At 41.2% G+C, this 19474-nt stretch overlaps 1 protein-coding gene across 3 annotated transcripts in view; it reads right to left on the reverse strand.

Annotated features, from left to right (window-relative positions):
- naa15b (N-alpha-acetyltransferase 15, NatA auxiliary subunit b) overlaps positions 1 to 16492 on the reverse strand; it is a 28255-nt gene extending 11763 nt beyond the window's left edge. Inside the window, exons 1-9 of one of the 3 annotated variants that reach the window (XM_053621937.1) lie at positions 16227 to 16492; positions 7291 to 7375; positions 5102 to 5206; positions 4522 to 4679; positions 2951 to 3085; positions 1564 to 1720; positions 978 to 1097; positions 790 to 885; positions 549 to 655 (exon numbers count right to left, since the gene is read on the reverse strand). In XM_053621937.1, coding sequence (XP_053477912.1) covers positions 549 to 655; positions 790 to 885; positions 978 to 1097; positions 1564 to 1720; positions 2951 to 3085; positions 4522 to 4679; positions 5102 to 5206; positions 7291 to 7375; positions 16227 to 16280 — 1017 coding nt within the window. In that variant the 5' untranslated portion in view covers positions 16281 to 16492. Of the gene's footprint in view, positions 1 to 548; positions 656 to 789; positions 886 to 977; positions 1098 to 1563; positions 1721 to 2950; positions 3086 to 4521; positions 4680 to 5101; positions 5207 to 7290; positions 7376 to 7558; positions 7973 to 16226 lie in introns of those variants that run through there. The other 2 variants (XM_053621938.1, XM_053621939.1) reach the window with 2 other exon arrangements.
- Between the last annotated feature and the right edge of the window lie 2982 nt (positions 16493 to 19474).

The following is a 19474-nucleotide window of genomic DNA, read 5'->3' on the forward strand; positions in this document are numbered from 1 at the left end:
TGGCGCATTACGAATCCCGCCACCTGCTGCACTACAGACATCGGCCGATGCGTGATCCGGTTGATGATGGAACAGTTTTTACTGGTTTGATTAATTTGAACGCATGATATTATAAAACGGTCTTTACATGCCGATATGAAGAATTGTAATTAAACGTTAATTAAACAAAATTTTGACACAAACCGTCATATAACTCTCTTCATAGTCACCTGGCAATTAAACATACTGATAAAAAATAAAGACAATAGGCCAGACTCAAATAATATCTTTTATGTGCAATTTATCTTATTTATTTACATATTAATGCACCGACCTAGTGACCTTGCCATACGCTGGTACATTACATTCTAAAATCTCATGGGGACAAAACATGCTCAGTGTGAATAGACTTTTAGTTCGGAATTGTTTACGTTACACTTCCTCACAGATTTTCGGCACCTTCGTCCGTTTGCACTTTTCGCGAGTTACCCAGGATAACGGCATGCGTCAAATGGTTGAAGACAAAGCGATGAACAAGAGCTTCTTGAATGTGTGAAACATTTTCTCACCTTGTCTTTGTCTTGGTAAAGGGGTTTGAGTGTAGTGAAGACCGGAGGGCAGCCTTTGCTAAAGTTCATTCTTAAATACTTATCCAGACACTCCCGCAACTTCTCACCTAAATAAGAAAAGATATTTCTTAATAAAAACGTTTTCAGAAGCAAAGGGAGTCCCTGTTTTTCAGAGAACCCAAGGCGACAAAATAAAACAGGCACAACAACAGCCGGATGTTTTACAGCTGGCATTACTTACCAGACAGGAAGTTGAGCGGTAGCCTGCGAGGCACCAAGCCTTTCGGGAACTTCACCCAGGCCTCCTCATAGATCTTCAGCTTCTCCTCTGTAGTGGCTGTAATACACACACACAAAAACTGAGACACAGGTTGTATGTTTACAGTTTTCATCATGCCTCCCATTTATCACTGTATGAGATGTAAGTACCAGGTTTGAGGGCTTTTTCCAGGCCAAGGTAATAAGACCAGTTCTCTGGGTTTCTCTCCTGTAGTCTTCTATACACATCTGCTGCCTCCTCGAAGCGGCCCAGGCTCAGCAGCAGCTCCCCTATGTACACATGCTACCATTACAGAGAGCAAATACGAATTCTCGCTTGTCTTCGAACAGCATCATTTCACAGAGTCAGTAAGCAAACCGAGACAGTCAAGGTGGACATCTCTGACAAAGTTGAATATTCACAGCATTACTCATGCACAGAAGCAAAAAAGCGGATAAAATCCTCACGACTGAAATGCAATAAGACACATATTTCATTTATTTATTTTCTCTTAGGACAGAGAAGCAGGATTACGGTTTTCCAGTTTTCCACTCCTCTGGCAGGTCATCTGGCAGCCTGTAAGTGTAGCATTAATCATCGACGATAACACCCCACACCCTCAACTCTGACGGTCACCCTCGGCATTTACGGACATGTATGGGCACGAGGGATAAACCACTGCCTCACACTCCTTGCTTGGCAATTAGGGAAAACTGCGAATGGAGACTGAATCTCAAAATGTGAACGTGTGTGTACCTCTGGTCTCTTCCACCGCCAGTTTGTCACAGATCTGTTTCTCGTAGGTAGTGAGGTGCTCCAGAGCCTCTTTGAGGAGTCCAGCCTCCCTCAGCACTTGATTCTGGTAGAGCAGCAGCTCACTGTACTCATAATCCACTTTATCTGGAGAAGTCTGCTTATGTACACATACAAACAGATAGTGAGGGAGAGAAAAAGACAAAGAGAATGTTAATACATGTTGAATGTAATTCTAATTTTTTAACAATAATACTACTTCATGGCTGTAGATGAAGTGGCTGTAATACAAAGGCTACCACCCTCATGGTTAGATAAAGGAGGGGTAAGGGGGGAATGCAGAAAAATATTTGCTAGCTAACTTGGCAAGGGATTCTGTGAGTAATGATGGATAATACATCCATCCATCCATTTTCTTTACCGTTTATCCTACACAGGGTCGCAGGGAGCCTGGAGTCTATCCCAGGGGACTTTGGGCACAAGGCAAGGTACACCCTGGACAAGGGTGCCAACCTATTGCAGGGCACACGTTCACACGCTACAGATAATATAGAAACGCCAAATCAACCTAAAACGCATGCCTTTAGATAGCCGGAGGAAACCGGAGTACACGGAGGAAACTCCCAAAGCACGGGGAGAACATGCAAACTCGGCACACACAGGGCAGAGGCAGGATTTGAACCCCCAAACCTGTAAGTGTGATGCGAACGTGTTGACCACTAAACCGTCGTAATGTTAATACACGTTGAATGTAATTCTATTTAACAGTAATACTAGTTCATGGCTGTAGATGAAGCGGCTGTAGTACAAAGGCTACCATCATCATGGTTAGATAAAGGATGGGGAACATAATGCAGAAAAAATAATTGCTAACTAACTTGGGATTCTTTGAGTAATGCTGGATAATGCATATTCACAAGCTAAATTTAAAGCAATGAAAAACACTTGTGACAAAATGACACTTCTAATTCAAAAACATGTATCTTTTCCTTTTATAGTAGTTGACTGATTTCTTAAAAAGTGTGTGCATAAAAAAAAATTCAATAAAATAAAACCTTCACCACATTTACATTTTTTTTAACTTTCTTATTTACCAGCACACAGCTTCCTGTGAAAATAGAGATGCATGCTGGGACAAAGTCAGGAAATAGGAGTGCCTGAGACTGTTGCGCTGCCAGGCAACTCGCCACAGTGACGTACAGGTTATAAAGCAGACGATATGTATTCTACCTCACTCCTGACCTCGGTCAGTGATATTCCACTGTTCAGGCGTCCATTCAAACCTAATCAGTGTTCAGAATCATTTAATCACCACCACCACTGAAAGCTCCCCTGCTGTATCCACTCACTTCACCTTGCTGTTTGTGTTCGTTTGTTTTGTAGCATTTACCTGCTGTGTTTTCCGGAACTCTTCGATAATCTTGGCGGCCATCTCGTAGTCCTCCAGCAGGTGGTATGCAATGGCGTAACCAATCCATGATGCCCGCTGGGCTGGTCGTAACTGCAGCAGCTGGTACCGGGTCTCCTACACACACACACACACACACACACACACACACACACACACACACACACACACAAAAAAAAAAGATTTGAGAAAAGCTCTTCCTTTTCCATTGGAGACTATTAATAAGAAGAGAGGAAAAAATGCAAAGTGTTGCATGGAAATGGGATGATGGCGGGGAAATGTAGTCAGTCAGTATGTTTACATGGACAACAATAATCTGACATTAACCCGATTAAAACGAGACTCTGATTAAGAAACTACCACGTAAACAGTGATTATTGATGACCTTAATCTGACTGAAGTCATACTCGAAGTAAACACAAATCAAATTAAGACGTGTGGAGTATTCCTGTTCTAATCGCATTATGGAAGTGTATTACAGACATGTACACGCCTTAATCACACTATTAACGTCGTGTGGGAGTTTTCACCGCATTTTGCGACAGGACACGATCACACACGGCAGTGCTCAACTGTTTGACGGCAAACACGAGAGCACGGCTGCGTCCGAAACCACGTACTTACCTGCTATATAGTAGGCGAGATACATGTATTTCAGCTACTATATAGTAGGTAAGTACGTGGTTTGGTACTCATGTAAACACCTTAATCAGAAAATTGTCTTACTCAGAATAAGGTCCATAATTAGATTACTGCTGTCCATGTAAACGTAGTCAGTGACTACAGCTAATGTTGTGCATTCTGAGATGCTTTTCTGCGCACCACAGGTGCACAAAGTGGTTATTTGCGTTACTGAAGCCTTCCTATCAATTTGCCCATTCTCTCACATGCCACAGTCAAAGACGGAGATAAGATCTCCCCCCATTCTGCTGTTTGATGTGAACATTAATCAAAGTATATTTAAGTGGCTGGCGAGTTTCAGCGTAAAGGGAACAAGACTTGGAAAAATGCTCGTCTTGGATTAGGTTAAGTCCTTTAATTTCAGGTTATGACTGGAAACCTGAAGGTGGGTGCTGTTAGTGTATGACATTCTTTAACAAATAAGAACTAACCAGTAGTGGTGCTATTTGCAAAGGCTGCCTGGCCCCCCCCCCACAGTTCGTGGATTAAATCTAGCCCGTTTAGGCGCTTATCCATAGCACCATACTTTAAATAAATTCTGTATAAGCATGTCCGGCTTTACAGCCTAAAGCTGTGTAATGAGGATTTGCAGCAGAGAGGTGTATCCTTTATTTATCTCATGGGTCTATAAAGGTTTTGTAGTTCTCGAGGTTATTCTAAAATGACTTACCCGCGTCATCATAAAAGACCTTTCGCAGCCCATCTTCAATGAAAACCATTCAGAACATTTCATTTTTGTGCATATTTTAAATGTCATTTTGTGCTTTTTCCTGATTCATGCCATCTTCAATGGCTTGGCATACTATTATAAGTCTCTCTCGCGCTCTCTCTCTCTCTCACACACACACACACACACACACACACACACCTACCCTGTAGCCCTCTAGGTCCCTCATTTGGATCTGCAGCAGGGAAAGGTCTCTCAGGATCTGCAGGTTGTCTTTGTCCCATTTCAGAGCGTTCCTGTAGCACTTAATGGCCTCGTCGTATTTCTTATCAGAGCGCTGAAGCAAACCGTACACGTGCCAGCCTAAAGAATGGTGTTAAGGCAAAACTAAACACGGCTGAGAAGATTCTTTATTCATAAACCTGACCCTTAATGAGGCTCTACTTACACTCACTTGGATCAACTATCCCCAGAAAACAAACTACACAGGCCTATATTTAACGCCACTAAAATTAGAAACACTTAGTAGTGACTTCATAGCCTGTACACAGGGGACGTATATAATGAGGTAAATGTGGTCTGCATTCTGTGTGTGTGTGTGTGTGTGTATCAGTTAGCAGAGTCAGTTCAGGCTGCGGTCAGGCTCAGGGCAGGAATGTTGGCCCAGGTCCACCCTTCTCAGCAGCAGTAGCACCCGTGGCAGGTTTCTCTCTTCCAACACCTCCACTATCAATTTTATCACCTGTGCATGACTGAAAATGTGCCTCTGCTTGTGTTAAGGATACAGACATGGCTCTTGAGGTCGTTTCGTAGTCCTCGGCGGACAAGTTCGTACGCCTCTTCTTTCTTCCCCAAGCAGTTGAGTGTCAGCCCCTTCATCGCCAACGTCTCTGCAAAAACGGCCAAGTTCAAACAAATTTCACACGGCAGAATTCATGATTTAAAACACCACCAGTCAGTGCTCGAAGTGGGGAAAACAAAGTGCCAGTACTCCCCTTATGCACATGTTGGCATGTGTATCGGCTAATCATTAAGAATTACATTCTGAATTTCTGATACTAGGAGACATTGCCGACGTTCACAACACACATTTATTTACTCAAAGGGACAACCATTTGCCAAATTATGATTTTTATAATATAGAATAATAATAATCATATACAATAATTTAATAATGTAATATCTATTTTACCATAATAATGTAATAATGCAATACCTGTATGATAATATAATACTGCATACTATTAGTTTTATTATTACGTACGCGTGCGTGTTAATCGGAAATTTGTTGCATGTAAATACCTTATTCAGAAAATCCACTGAAGGGAGATATATGCGCATTCTCAGTTAGCAGGGAATTGTGGGTGGGAACAGATGCTTAGCTGTAGGTTCGGTATTTAGGAATGGCAACTCAGGCATACTCACAACAAACCGGTATACAGGAATATTCCGATACCTTTACGCATATAAACATCGTATTCGGGATATGTCTGCAACCCGAATATAGACCTTTGTCTGACTCATGCGTTCTCTTTGTGCCCTTTTGGAGCCAGGCCAACATTAATGGCATTAATGTAACGTTACGTAAAGATAGACTAGCCTTAACATTACGTAAAGATAGACTAGCCTTAACGTTACATAACGCAAAGACAGACTAGCATTAACCTTATTTATCTTGAGACTTTTTGTAATCTTTAAACTTGTCAAAAGAAAGGGAACAGGAACACGTAGTGCCCCCTGGGTAATGTCGTTTATGTAGGGTAATTATGAATCTCGCAGAACTTGATATGGAGAAGAGTAAAAGAGTACCAGCGGTTTGTGAGAAGTGCCACTATGCAAGAAAAAGTCACAGTACTCCAAAGAGTGAAATGTAAAAGTGCCGGTACGAATTAACGGTGGGTACATGCCCACTTCGAGCACTTCCACCAGTGCTAGAAAAAGATAGTAAAGATTAGGTTCTGAGTCCAAATCCAGGACAGTGTCATGGAGCCACTGTTAGGCCCAGATCCCTTAGCTGAACAGCTCTGGATTCTGCCTCAGGCCTAAATCACTTTGAATAAAAGCATCTGCCAAATGCATGAAAGATTAAAGCTCCCGGTTGCACAACAATAACACTATGTTCACACTAGCATGCAAGAAAATGACAGAACCCATTCATTTTCGACGAACTTCTACGACAAAGAGCTGCAATTTCAGTGACGGCAATAAAAGCGACATCTAAATTGGGATTTTCTCGATTCTATGCAAATTAGGTACGACATGCTATAGCAAAAAAAAAAAAAATTTTATATCTATCCAAATGATTCATCGGACCAATCTTGTGTCACGGCAGTTCTTCTGCTGCCGTTCACAACTTTATTTCCTACCTGTGGTTAGTTCCCATTTACTGCTTGACTTGCAAATATAGACGAAAAAACGATAACCATGGCTTTGTTGTATCTCGTCATATACGCCCGCTCATTAATTGTGTATCAAGGCATTAGGAAGAAAGCTTAGAAAAAAGGTAGCAAAGACCATTTGTGCCTCTGGTGAGTGTATGAAGCTAGTATCTCCTAATTCACTCAGTGCAGGATTACAGTAGTGGACACTACAAGCTCATTAGAGAAACTACAAGCCGCACGAATTTTTTTTCTTGCTAGCTATGGACAGTAAGGAAAAGGGTGCCTCGTTTCTTCAGCAAAACAGATGAGAAATATTACAATACAGCTCAACAGGCTCGGTACATGACTAATACAACGTAGCTCTAACAGCACTGAACCCGAAAAGAAATTCCCCTTCCTTACATAACGGAGGTGAGCTGTGTGCACATGAGCGCACTGATGATCGGGGATAATAATATATAATAATGGAAGTATAATGAATCGCGAAACCACTATTACTGTCTCCAGTGTGGTCACGATGCACATGAATAAACTCTTGACATAGAGGAGGTGGGTTATGTATGTATATATGTATGTGTGTGTGTGTCTCTTACCTCCATGTTCAGAAAACTTGGGGTTGGACAAAATCTGCTTGCAGAACTTCAGCCCATTTCTGTACTGCTTGTGCTCATAGCATCTCTACAAAGAAGGAAAAAGAGTAATTATTTCTTTTAAAAAAATAAATAAATAAATGCAAATCTTGTATATTTTTCATCTTAAGATGCAACTGAAACTTGAGCACCACATTAAACATCAAGTACCATTTAAATAAAACAAGATATTTAATGTTGTAAAACATAAATCAGCTGAATCGAACATCACCTGAATCTGCTGATCTGATCTGATCTGATGATTTGAGAACCGTTTCCTTTTGCTTGCTTGGTTGCCATGGTTTGTGATTCATGATTCATGGTTTGTGATTTGCAAGAGAACATTATACACAATCTTTACCCCCTGTCGATTTTATATCTACAGGGGAAATCACTCCGGTGAAATACAGATACAAGTTGGAAGGTCACAGTGTTTCCAATTGAGGCTATATATTGTAGACAAGACCAACATAATTAGAAAGCAATCACCAGTTTAGTTCCCTGGGATTTTAAATAACTGGGGCGGGGGGGGGGACAAAACAAAACAAAGAAAAACATTCATACAGCTGAAAGCAGCAATCTGTGGGGGCCAAGCATCCTTTGCAAATAGTACCACTAGTGGCGAGTTCTTACTTGTCTATGTAATGCAAGTCTGCAATGACTAAGCAATCTTTACACTGTATAATTTTTGGCCTGATTTTGCAGTCACAGATAAAAACCGCAATCGCAAAAACCGGTGGCCTTAGAAGGTATTACAAGATATGCTCACTAGCAGCAAATAACAAAACTTTTTTTTTATTTTTTATTTTTGATTAAAATCTCAGAAAGTGATGGCTGCTACGAAGCTAAGATAGCGTCTGTAAGTTCATCCCATCCATCCAGTTTCAGTAGCGCATTATCCAACACAGGGTCAAAGGGAGCCTGGATCCTAGCCCAGGGGACTCGGGGCACAAGGCAGGAGACACCGTAGACAGGGTGCCAGAGGGTGCAGGGCACAAGTGCACACTCAATCAGCCAACAACGCATGTTTTTGTACTGGGGAGGAAACCGGAGTATCCGGAGGAAACCCCCAAAGCACGGAGAGAACATGCAAACTCCGCACACACAGGACGCGGAGGCGGGAATCGAAGCCCCAACGCCGGGGGTACAAGGCAAATGTGCTACCCACCAAGCCACCATCTTCCCCTTCTATGTTCATTGATTGATCTACAGTCGAAACTAATTTATACCGTATAACGCACATTTAAAAGTGAAAAAGTGCTGCTTTGTACACTGCTGATGTTATGATCTGTCACGCTAACGGAAGAAAAACCTTCCCTTGTTTTCTTTAGTTTCATCTATTAAGCTAATAATGTTGTTTGTATCACAATCATGGAGAGATTGATATTTTTATGATCCTAGTAGCAGTAAAGTGGTAAACTACGTGAAATACTAGCAGGAAGACGTCGTAATCATTTCGTCTGGCTTGTTCAGATGAACGATATGGTTCCATGTAGACTACTGATTTAACACCGTGTAGACAAAGACATGGAAAGTTCAAAACCAGCGCTATAAATGTCCAAAGTTCTTATGTCATTATTTAAAAGTGCCGTTCTTTGTTTACTGTCATTAGAACAGGAAGTTGCACTCTGTGCACTCATGTACTGACTCATCAGGACCAACTGTGTGTGTACGCTACACGCAACGACACTGAACACCCATGAAGTGTCTAACAGAAACACTCTCTCTCTCACACACACACCACACTGCAAGTGTCTAACTGCTACACCGATACGTGAAGTCTAAAAGTGAACACAACACACACATCTCCTTAAACTGTGACTTTAACAGAGAAGGCAATGACACAGCCAGTGAAAAATGACTGTCAAAGACGAACACGTGACGAAAATCACGGGCAAATACTGTGAAGGCTTTAACGGTCTGGAACAGCTTACTACTTTTATATTATTTTAATTATTATACTTTTGTACTATTTTACATAGTGTGTTGTCTTATTTCAGTCACTGCTATTATTATTATTATGCTGATGATGATCATCCTATTTGACTAATTTTCTTTACTTACGTTTTTTTATTTATTTTACAATAACGTTTGCACTTTCTTTACCTCCCACCATAAGGCACTTTGAGCTGCATTTTAATAAAGACGTAACAATTATTATTAACAACTCATCATCAACGTCGTCATCATCAATATTATTTATTACTACTATTAAATGTGACTCTTCAGAGTCAAATGCTACACCATGACATGTTTTACAGGACCACATCTTTGTTTATCAAATGGTTTAAACAAATCCAGGTCACCGAAGGAAAGTGTGTAAACTTCAACCATAACGTCCTCTATGAATAACGAGAACTTAAAGGACATTTCAGCCGAGTACGACAGGTTTTATTTCGCTGTGAAAGAAAAAATAATAATTAAATAAATAAATAGATAGATAGATAAATCGTACAGCCACAAGCAGAGATCTGTGGGGGCCAAGCATCCTTTGCAAATAGTACCACTAGTGGTTAGTTCTTACTTTGTCTATGTAATGCAAGACTGCAATGACTAAGCAATCTTCACACTGTACTTTCGGGCCTGATTTTGCAGTCACAGACAAAAATCGTGAATCAAAAGAGTATGGCTGGTGGCGTTGCGCTGTGCCATTTATTTTCACTACAGAATTCCATTCAACACCTAGACACGTTAAAAATAAAAAAAAATAAAAAAGGACGACAAACCTTCACGTTCTTTTGAAACCGCCAATGTTCCAATATGGCGCTGACATCTTGGAGCCCGGGGCTCCACTTCACTTTCACTACCGCGCGGCTCCGGGCTCGCAACCGCGCAGTAGTGAAAGTGAAGTGGAGCCGCGGTATCAAGGTCCCACCCACACTCCCGCAGAATCAAGCGCAAGCACACGCCCCTGAACTTTTTCAACTCGTTATGTCAGTGTGAAATAAACAGTTCACACGTAGAAATTAAAGTTAAAGCTCCAATCTCATCCCGAATATCCTGAAAAATGTTTATTAGTGCCTCAGTGACTCCTTCGCTCAGAGAAGCTGTCAATCATGCCTTCCCACCCCCATTTTTATAGCATCACATAACTAACTGAAATCAAACTTATTTCAATAACCAACACTTGAACTTCCATGAGCGTGATTAAAAACAACCTAAAATGCCAGAAACCATCTTTGGAATAAATTTATTTGAAGCGTAATTTGATTGTTTATTTTGTCTCACGCCCTCTCCCACATGGATAGGGCGGGGTTTATGATCCAGCCACCTGGGGGCGATCGAAACGCCCCTTCTTCCTTCACTCATCAGGACTTGTGCAGCACACTTGGATCAACAGCAACACAACTTGAAACAAAAAGACCTCTGATAAGCACCGAAGAAAAGTCCCAGAAGCTCCTAAGATGGTGACGTGGTTACGCCTGGAACCCTCTCTGAAAGAAAGACCCTCGAACCTTTAAGCGTTTCCTCTAAACAAGCCAAAGACCACTTCAGGATGTCCTTCAAAAAACACACCCTGGAAATTCAGACCTGTTAACACTCTCCCTACAGTCTGGAGCGTGACTCATGCTGAACTGAGTGGCAGAGTAACCCAGAACATGAACACTAAAGACCTGCAGACGTTTCTCACACTCGACGGAGAACGAGTGCGTGGATGGATGGATGTACTGAAGTTAACAACCAAACACGTTCTCCAAACTCAACCACAGAGGAAACCACCGCTCTCCAAAAACATGGTACAGTCGTTAACGTTCCACAACACGACTGGCGTACACGCCAGATAAAGGATGCGTCTTAGTGCTGCAACTAAACAGAGTATGTCTCGAGGTATAAAACCTGATAACTGAAAAATTCATAAGGAGTAATGAGGCTGTACACAAAACAGTGCTTTCAAAATATATAACTCCACATCTGTACAGCTGGATTGCAGCAAGCAAATAAACAAAATAGGTTCGTTTTAAATATATTTACTCCAGACTAAGTACAGTTGCAGAATACACACGCCTCTATAGATCCCGATTATTCTGTTCAAATTCAGCACGTTTCTTGAAATCTATCCATCCATCTTCTATATCGCTTATCCTTCCTTCAGGGTCACGGGGAAACCTGGAGCCTATCCCAGGGAGCATCGGGCACAAGGTGGGGTACACCCTGGACAGTGTGCCAATCCATCGCAGGGCACAATCACATACACATTCACACACCCATTCATACACTATTGATACATCGGACATGCCAAGCAGCCTACCATGCTTGTCTTTGGACTGGGGGAGGAAACCGGAGTACCCGGAGGAGAACATGCAAACTCCGCGCACACACAGGGCCCCGGTGGGAATCGACCTCCGACCCTGGAGGTGTGAGGCGAACGTGCTAACCACTAAGCCACCATGCGCCCTCTTGAAATCCACTAACGCAATTTAATCGATCAGTTTAGAGGATCTCTTGAATAAACGGTCAAACTCTGCAAATAATCGTATTACTTCGAACGCAAAAACGCTTTCATGGAGCGTTAACCTCAAGGTGCAGCATGAAGCCTCGCCGAGGTTCCTCTGACTGGTCAAACTACTTAAGTGCTGCATGTGTGTGTTTGTTAAATAAGTCTTAAGTGAAGGTCAGGTCCATTTTTTCAGCATACAGAAACCAGATAGCAGCGAAGAGTTCAGAGAATTTCCCACAGTAATATGAAGCGTAATGAACCGCTCAGTGTATGTTGAGAACTTTACCTCCTAACCACCTTCAAGCTGAAAGCCAGAAAATTTCATGTTCCTTGGTGGTAAACTCTAAGTGATCATAATGCATGTTTAAATCAGGGACGTGCCAGCGTTTTAATACAACACGATACCAGCTACAAGAGGTGTAACGGTGATAATGGTGCTCGAAGCCGCAATCGTCACTTAAGTCAGACAAACGCCAATTACGAAACAGACTAACGCCAAGGATGACCCAAATCACACTAGTGTACTAAACATATGCTCAAAATAATACATTACAATTTCTTACTTCATATATCGGCTTACAATTAGGAACAATAGTAAACGTTTGGGTGAGATGACCGATATACATCAGTACCTATGAATACATATCTATGATGCATCAAAAAATAAACAATGATATATAGGTTTGCTAACAAACTTCCTCAAACTTGATCAAAGTGTGATATTCAGTGTTCGAGGAAAAATCTAGCTCCTCACCAAACATGATTTTTGGGAAACCTTTAAAAAAAAAAATCGGTTGAATATATTTTCAGGTGTTAAACTGTGCTCTAGGCAGAAAAAAACATTTTGTTTTAGCCTTTTGGTTGTTCGCCAGAATTCATTCATCGAGACATCTGACAGGTTTTCGCAGACCGCCACACAGGTTCATATCTGACACGCTGATGTATGTAACGCTGTGTAGGATGTTGACTGACAATACAGGTTTTGGACTTGAACACAGGACACAAAATTGCCTTAAAGCACACTGCCGCACACCTCTGAGGAGCGCAGGGAGTCAGCTCAGTTACTCTGGCCCTGTTCGCACTTGGTATTATCGTCCGTCTCGATCACGAATGAACAGCCGAAACGTAAAGCCGTTTACACTCGGCATTATGAACGCGTCTCCAGTGACTGCCTGAGAACGGATATTATACGTCACTTTCGTTTGAGGAAGGCTGTCGCGCACATTTATTATACCTTTCAGCAGTACTCATGTTCGAAGTACGTGAATCGAAGAGGGTTTTTGGCTGAACGTGCGTTGTGATGACATCACGTGAAGCGTCTCGGCCTAAATCTGTGATCATTTTGAAAATCTGCACGCTCCTCCAAACATTGCGAATCATCTCTCACGTACCTGTACGGACTGTTTCGAACATTTTGATCACGTGGTCGGCTAAGAAGGTACAAAAAGCAGCTACGTTTTGTGTCTGCTGTTATAGCGCCGCGTTTATCCGACAGCCTAGCAGTGGAGACCTCTAGCTATGTTTCTAGGGCTGGGCGATAAAACCATGTCGATATTTATCGTGATTAAAAAAAATCTTCACGATATTGATAAGCTTTTTGAGTCATTATTATATTTAGCCCTTATTGTACCTTTAGGGCGGTTGTGGCTCAGGTGGTAGAGTGGGTTGTCCACTAATCGTAGGGTTGGTGGTTTGATTCCCGTCCCACATGACTCCACAATTCACGGTTCTCCCATGAGCAAGCGATCGGTCAGAGCACCCCCTCAGGTTGTATATAAGCCCGTGTTGTCATATCACCTAGCCCTACACGTTTCCATCCAAGTTGCGAATTTAACTTATGCAGAAAAATTGGAACATCGTATAATAATAAAAGTGCAAATAATGCACAGTTTCCATCCCATCTTTTCAAGAGAACAAAACCGTCACTTCTGGCGAAACTGGCATAACGTATCAATACAAATGGAAGTCACTGTGACTTTTTTTTTTTTTTGCAATATAATAAATGACCTGCACTTCAGAGAACGCGGATGAAACGCCATCAAAAACCTCATGTTATCTTGTGATCAGAGGTGGATGCCTGATATTTGCTCAACTGTGCAACAAGACGCTGTGGTCCGCTGGTTAGTCATTACGCCAACCCACTGCGCTCCAGTTCCCACAAAAAAATAAAAACGCATTGCCACTACATCGTTTTTATTTTTCTGATTTGCTGAGGCAAAGTCACATGACGTTTTTAACGAGCATCGAGGAATTTCTTCAGTAAACGTCTTTCCATCGCAGTTTATGCACGTCTTCTTATCAAATAAAACATCAATTATCCACCTCAATTGAGCACGAATGGTTTTTTTATGCACATTTTGTAGATCTAGTGATTTTTTTTCTTTTCTACACGATATCCCAAAATTCGCATAAAAACTACGAGGATGTAAACGTAGCTGGTGAGGTGAAAAGGAAGGAAGTAAATGTAAGGTGACGCTCTCACTTCAACCATGTGGTTTAGAGAAAAATTGTAAAGCAGGTATGTGATCCAACACTATCCGTGCATGAGCTGATACCCAACACTAGGCCAATACTGACATCCTGACAACAGCAGAGGAGACTCTCCGAGACCTTCTGTCGCTGTGTTATATAAAACACCAGAGACGCAATGGCAACAGGCCTTAAGACAAGCTGCGTCCTGTGTTCATGTGAAAAAATTGACACGTCAACATCAGACACATTCACACGATAACACACACATCAGTGGATTGGAGCGGATTGAAAATAATGTCAGACATGATCCGACATCAATTCGGTGTTTAAATATCAGCCCTGATGCATCTACAGGTGGAAAAGCATAAGTAATCCTTTCTAAAAAACTTCTCAGCAATCAATCAAGCACATCTATAGTAGGGATGGGCGAGATCTTATCGTTTGCGATATACCGGTAGAAATTCTCCCCACAATAAGAATTAGTCTTCCAGTGATAATAACGATAAAGCCTAGTTGATGACGTATTTCTGTGTGTGACAGTGTGAGACCCGTTCACAGCTCACGTGCAGAGCAAAAACATCTACGCCGGAAGGCGGACGTGAAGCCGGGGAGGAGGGGTTTATCGCTAAACAAGGAGCTACTGTACCTCTACAATCTGGATCTGGTCTGGTTATAGAAAGTCAATTTTATTTTCAGATCAATGTTTGTGTTTCTGAGGCTGTCAATACTGCCTACAGCTGTCACTTGTAGCCAAAAACTGTGGTGAATGGCACTATATTTATATTGTCACTGATATCGTTATCGCAATAAATACCAGAAAATATCGTGATACCGTTTTAAGTCCATATCGCCCATCCCTAACCTAGAACTCCTAATGAACTAAAACACATGCATTATATATGAAGTATAATGCATGCTCATTAGTGCAATTACACGGTTCTTATTGTTATCCCTCACACTAACTACTGTCAAGATGTTTTAAAGCCTAGTAACACCCAAAGAAGAACTTTATCTAAAAAGCAACAAGTAATTAAATCACAATAAGACTTTCACATCCTTGAGTTTCACTATATCGTCCATGTGTCTGTCAGACGGGGGCAGAAACTTATGCAAAACATAGCCTGGAAGCTAAACGTGCAACATATTTCGTTAAAGAAACTAAATTACTAGACACTTTTTTGGAAAGAGTCTTGTTTATGAATACACACGTCATGTAAGAGGTTAGCTAACTAACTCCAGTAATCATGTTGTGACTAGCAGGCCCAGACACAGTAGCCTTTCAGTAGCCTAGCCTAATGCTAGCTAACTAATACGTTTAATAATAATAATACGTCATGGGGGGCAATAAAACTAAGTAAAATCCCACGCAAACACAAATGTAAGGAGAAACACACGCGAATAACCGAAGTTACAAGTGGGAACATTTGTTTAAGTGAAACTACGCGACATTATGAGCAAAAATACGTGAGTGACTTATGCTAACTAGCGTATTAGCTAACTTAGTACTGCTAGCTAGCTAGCTAGTTAATAGTTCCCTACCGCACGAGCTTATTTACCGACTGCTAAATAAAAATACGCGACATGCAAACGTCTGTAGGTGGTGATATATTGAGGAAATATGTGGAGTTCACATTTATTTTAGTTTAGATTAGATTAGCGAATTAAAACTCAGCTTGCTAGCTAAACCTGTTAATGCTAAGCTGGGCTTGCTTATGAAAGCTAGCATAGATAAGCAACTTCAATCGTGTGCATGATAAATGGCTGAGAGAAAGAGATGCGGGGATCGTTTTATGATATTTAACTAGGTGGATGATTCTGTTGCTAAAACGTTTACATTTGCACCAGGCTAGGCCATGCACACACCGAGCTTTGCATGTAAGCTAATCGAGCTAGCTTCACAGCTAACCTCCATTTGACAGCACATTGTGCCGGGGTCCATCCTCCAGAACAGAGCTGCACAAATCGGCTCTGCATGCCCGCTTTTACTCACCAAAATTCTCTTGAAGAGAGCGTTTTCTTTCGGCGGTAAGGTTACACTCGGCATCGTTGAACAGTATTTCCTCAGGTTTAGCACATGTGAAATGAGTGTCGGGCTCGGAAGCGAATCGCGTCTCCCTGATCGAGTTTTGCCCCCCCTTACTCAGCTCTGCTCGGCTCTGTTGCCCTTTTCGGACACCCCTCCACCCCTCACGTGGTGATAGAAAAGCCCCTTCTTTCCCAAAATGGCCGATCGAGCTGCTGCTTCTCCTCCGGGTCAAGTTGCAAGTTGACAGCTCCGCTTCTCTGGGTTGCACTTCTTCTGCTCTGCCTGCAGGGGGCGCACCGACTGGACAGGAGGGGAAAATCCACACTGAACCACTTGCTGCGTTCACGACAACTAGGAAGTCGGAATCTTCAGCTTGTGAGCTTCTTTCCCCGCAGTAGAGCGTTCACACGAACTCAATGTGCGCTCATAGTGATGATCAAGTGGGAAATGGGAAATGGGAAATGGGAAATGTCCGACTTCCCAGAATGACTTCTCCAACTCGTAATTCTTGATCGGAAAGTCGGAGTTTTTTTTCCCGCGAGCTCCGACTTCTCCGAGTTGCGGGTCCCTTGTGACGTCACTTCAATATGGCGGTGCTCGTCGTGAAAACAAGAAATAACAGCGTGATTTAAGTTTTTAAGCACTTTTGAGTTTGTTTGTGTCTGAAATCGCTGGGTGGTACTTCGATCACTGAAATGTTAATTCGCTTTCTGAAAGTTTTTTATTTTATTTTTATCAAACTGCTCTTTTGTCTGTCGTTTCATTTTCTTTACTATCAAAAATCCACTTTAAAGTCCCCGTGAAATCAAAATCCAAGTTTTGTGTCTTTTAGTATGAATATAGCAGCCTTAAGGTTATCTATAAGCTAAAGTGCTCCAAAACGATGACAAAATTTGCATTCAGAAGATATAGTAATTAAAAATGTACAGTCTACCACCGATATGGATCAACGTTTTTGATGACATCATTCTGCACTTCAGAGTCTCATCAGATTTTCTGTCCAATCAAATGCTCTCTAGAATCTGAAGTGTCCCATCCCCGACATCATAAAAATCCATGGCACTAACTGTCAAGTACGGCTTAGCCCATTTATTTCAAAAGGGCGAGGAGCCATTCGATCTGTTCTGCCCTGACTTCCTGCTTAAGTGAAAATTACGCCAACACATTGAATAATGCTAAAACACTTCATGGGGACTTTAAGCACAAAACAAGCAACTCTTGAATTCCAGTTTTTGTAGACAGCTTACAGTGAGCGTTTGTTTTTTGTTTTGTTTTTTCCAACTTCAGATGGCTGTGTTCGCATGTACATTGTCATCCGGGAAGCTTGAGTTCCCAGTTGTCATGAACGCAACATCAGCCAGCTGAAGCTGAAAAAATGTTAACAAAAACAGGAAATAAAGAGTTGTTTAAGATCACAGATGTATTTTTTTCTAAACTGGACAAAGATTGCAATATTTTGACGTGTGATAATCTGTGACGTTGTTCTTCTCTTATGGTTAAAATAAAAAAATATATAACATTACTTTTCTTTACATTCTATAAATAGCCTATATCTAAATAATTGCAACTGATCTCCTTCTATGTTACACTCGATTACACACAGCGTATGTCTCACATCTGAGTCACATACACATACACACGTCTCACCATTCACGCTAACAAACAGCTCAGATGTTGTAGAGTTTTTTGAACGGAAGTATTTTGATTTCATTACACAGCCAGAGTAACTATACTGCCTACATTTACAAGAAAGAAATTAAAGACTCATATGTGAGACAGCTCTCGTTGTTCACTTAAAAGCTATTAGCTGTTTCATTCTCGCTAGTCTGAGACAGTGCTGAACTCAGGACATTCAGGACCAGATTGGGACTTGCGTCAAGATACTAGATTAAATCAGATATGTACAAACACATCCAAGGCGTGTGAAGCAGAAGATAAAGGTAGAAAAGCTGGGTTGGGTTAAAGCACTCAGTTCAACCTTTTCTGACACAGAAAGGCCACGTTTACATTTACAGCATGTAGCACAGCCTCAGGGTGATTTATAGAAGTACTTTGTAAAAACATATCCACGTGCTAGTCCATGCAGGTTAATACAATTAAGCTGAGTTTGTATGGATGTGAGAAGAGCTACAAAAACAGTTTGGGTTTATCGTATTCTGTCTATTTTGAGGGATGACCGGTTGAGTGAAGTTGTGCTAGTGGACAGACGAGAATATGAGACAGTGATCAAGATCTCATTTTACCTTTCAGTACTTGATAATAATATATCATGATTACATAAACCTAACAAACTATAACATTCTACTAAGCTCATAAACTAATACACTGTTTTTAAATGAAGATTTCCAGCACAAACTTCAGTATGATCCGTTATCATAAATACCCATGTCCAAGAACACTACAATTTCAGCAGATCATATTGTGAAACACTATTGTGGAAACAGTTGGGACACATGCTTTAACTTCACAGCTCTATCAAGGCTCCTACACCATCTGTCTGCACCCACTCACTGGAAGCTTTAACTCACATGAGAGACAAACGAGCATATAAATATTTTCTCTTCTACATCACGATTCTTAATGTGGACCACAGGCATGAGCTCAGCTGTTTCAGCGTTTCAGCATGTTTAGCAGCTCTAAACATTTGGAGTGGGAACAAACCTTGCATCTAAATAATGCTGTTATGAATTGGTCATGTTTTCCATGCTTATTTAAAAATCTGTTATATGTGACTTAAAGTATACAGATCGTTTAAAATCTGTGTGTGTTTATTCTGGGTTCTCAGAGGAAAAAACATGGCTGTATATGAAATAATTATAATTTACAGTGTATTAAAAAAAAACATTTGTATTATTTGACATAAAAATGTAAACCTGGATACTACTCTCAAAATATTTGTTCTCTCAAAATGAAGTGTTATGTAGGGGAAACCAGTTAAAAGTCTTTAGTGTGTACAACAATGTTAAAACATTGACCTGAGTGTAAAAGTGGTCTGTTGGATGTTCTTCATTAAGAGGACATGTCAACAGATGTAGGTAGCTAGATACCACATACCACACAAAAAACAATACACCAACTAATCTGAGTATATTCTTTTTTTGTGGACCATATACATGCATTTAAATGAGCGTATGTGGCTTTCTACCTTTATTCCCACCAATCTTATTTCAGTGGTTCAGTGCACTGACCTTAACTCTCCATACAATTTCCAA

The sequence above is a fragment of the Ictalurus furcatus genome, chromosome 3, assembly GCF_023375685.1.
Source record: "Ictalurus furcatus strain D&B chromosome 3, Billie_1.0, whole genome shotgun sequence".
In the NCBI taxonomy this organism is placed as follows: domain Eukaryota; kingdom Metazoa; phylum Chordata; class Actinopteri; order Siluriformes; family Ictaluridae; genus Ictalurus; species Ictalurus furcatus.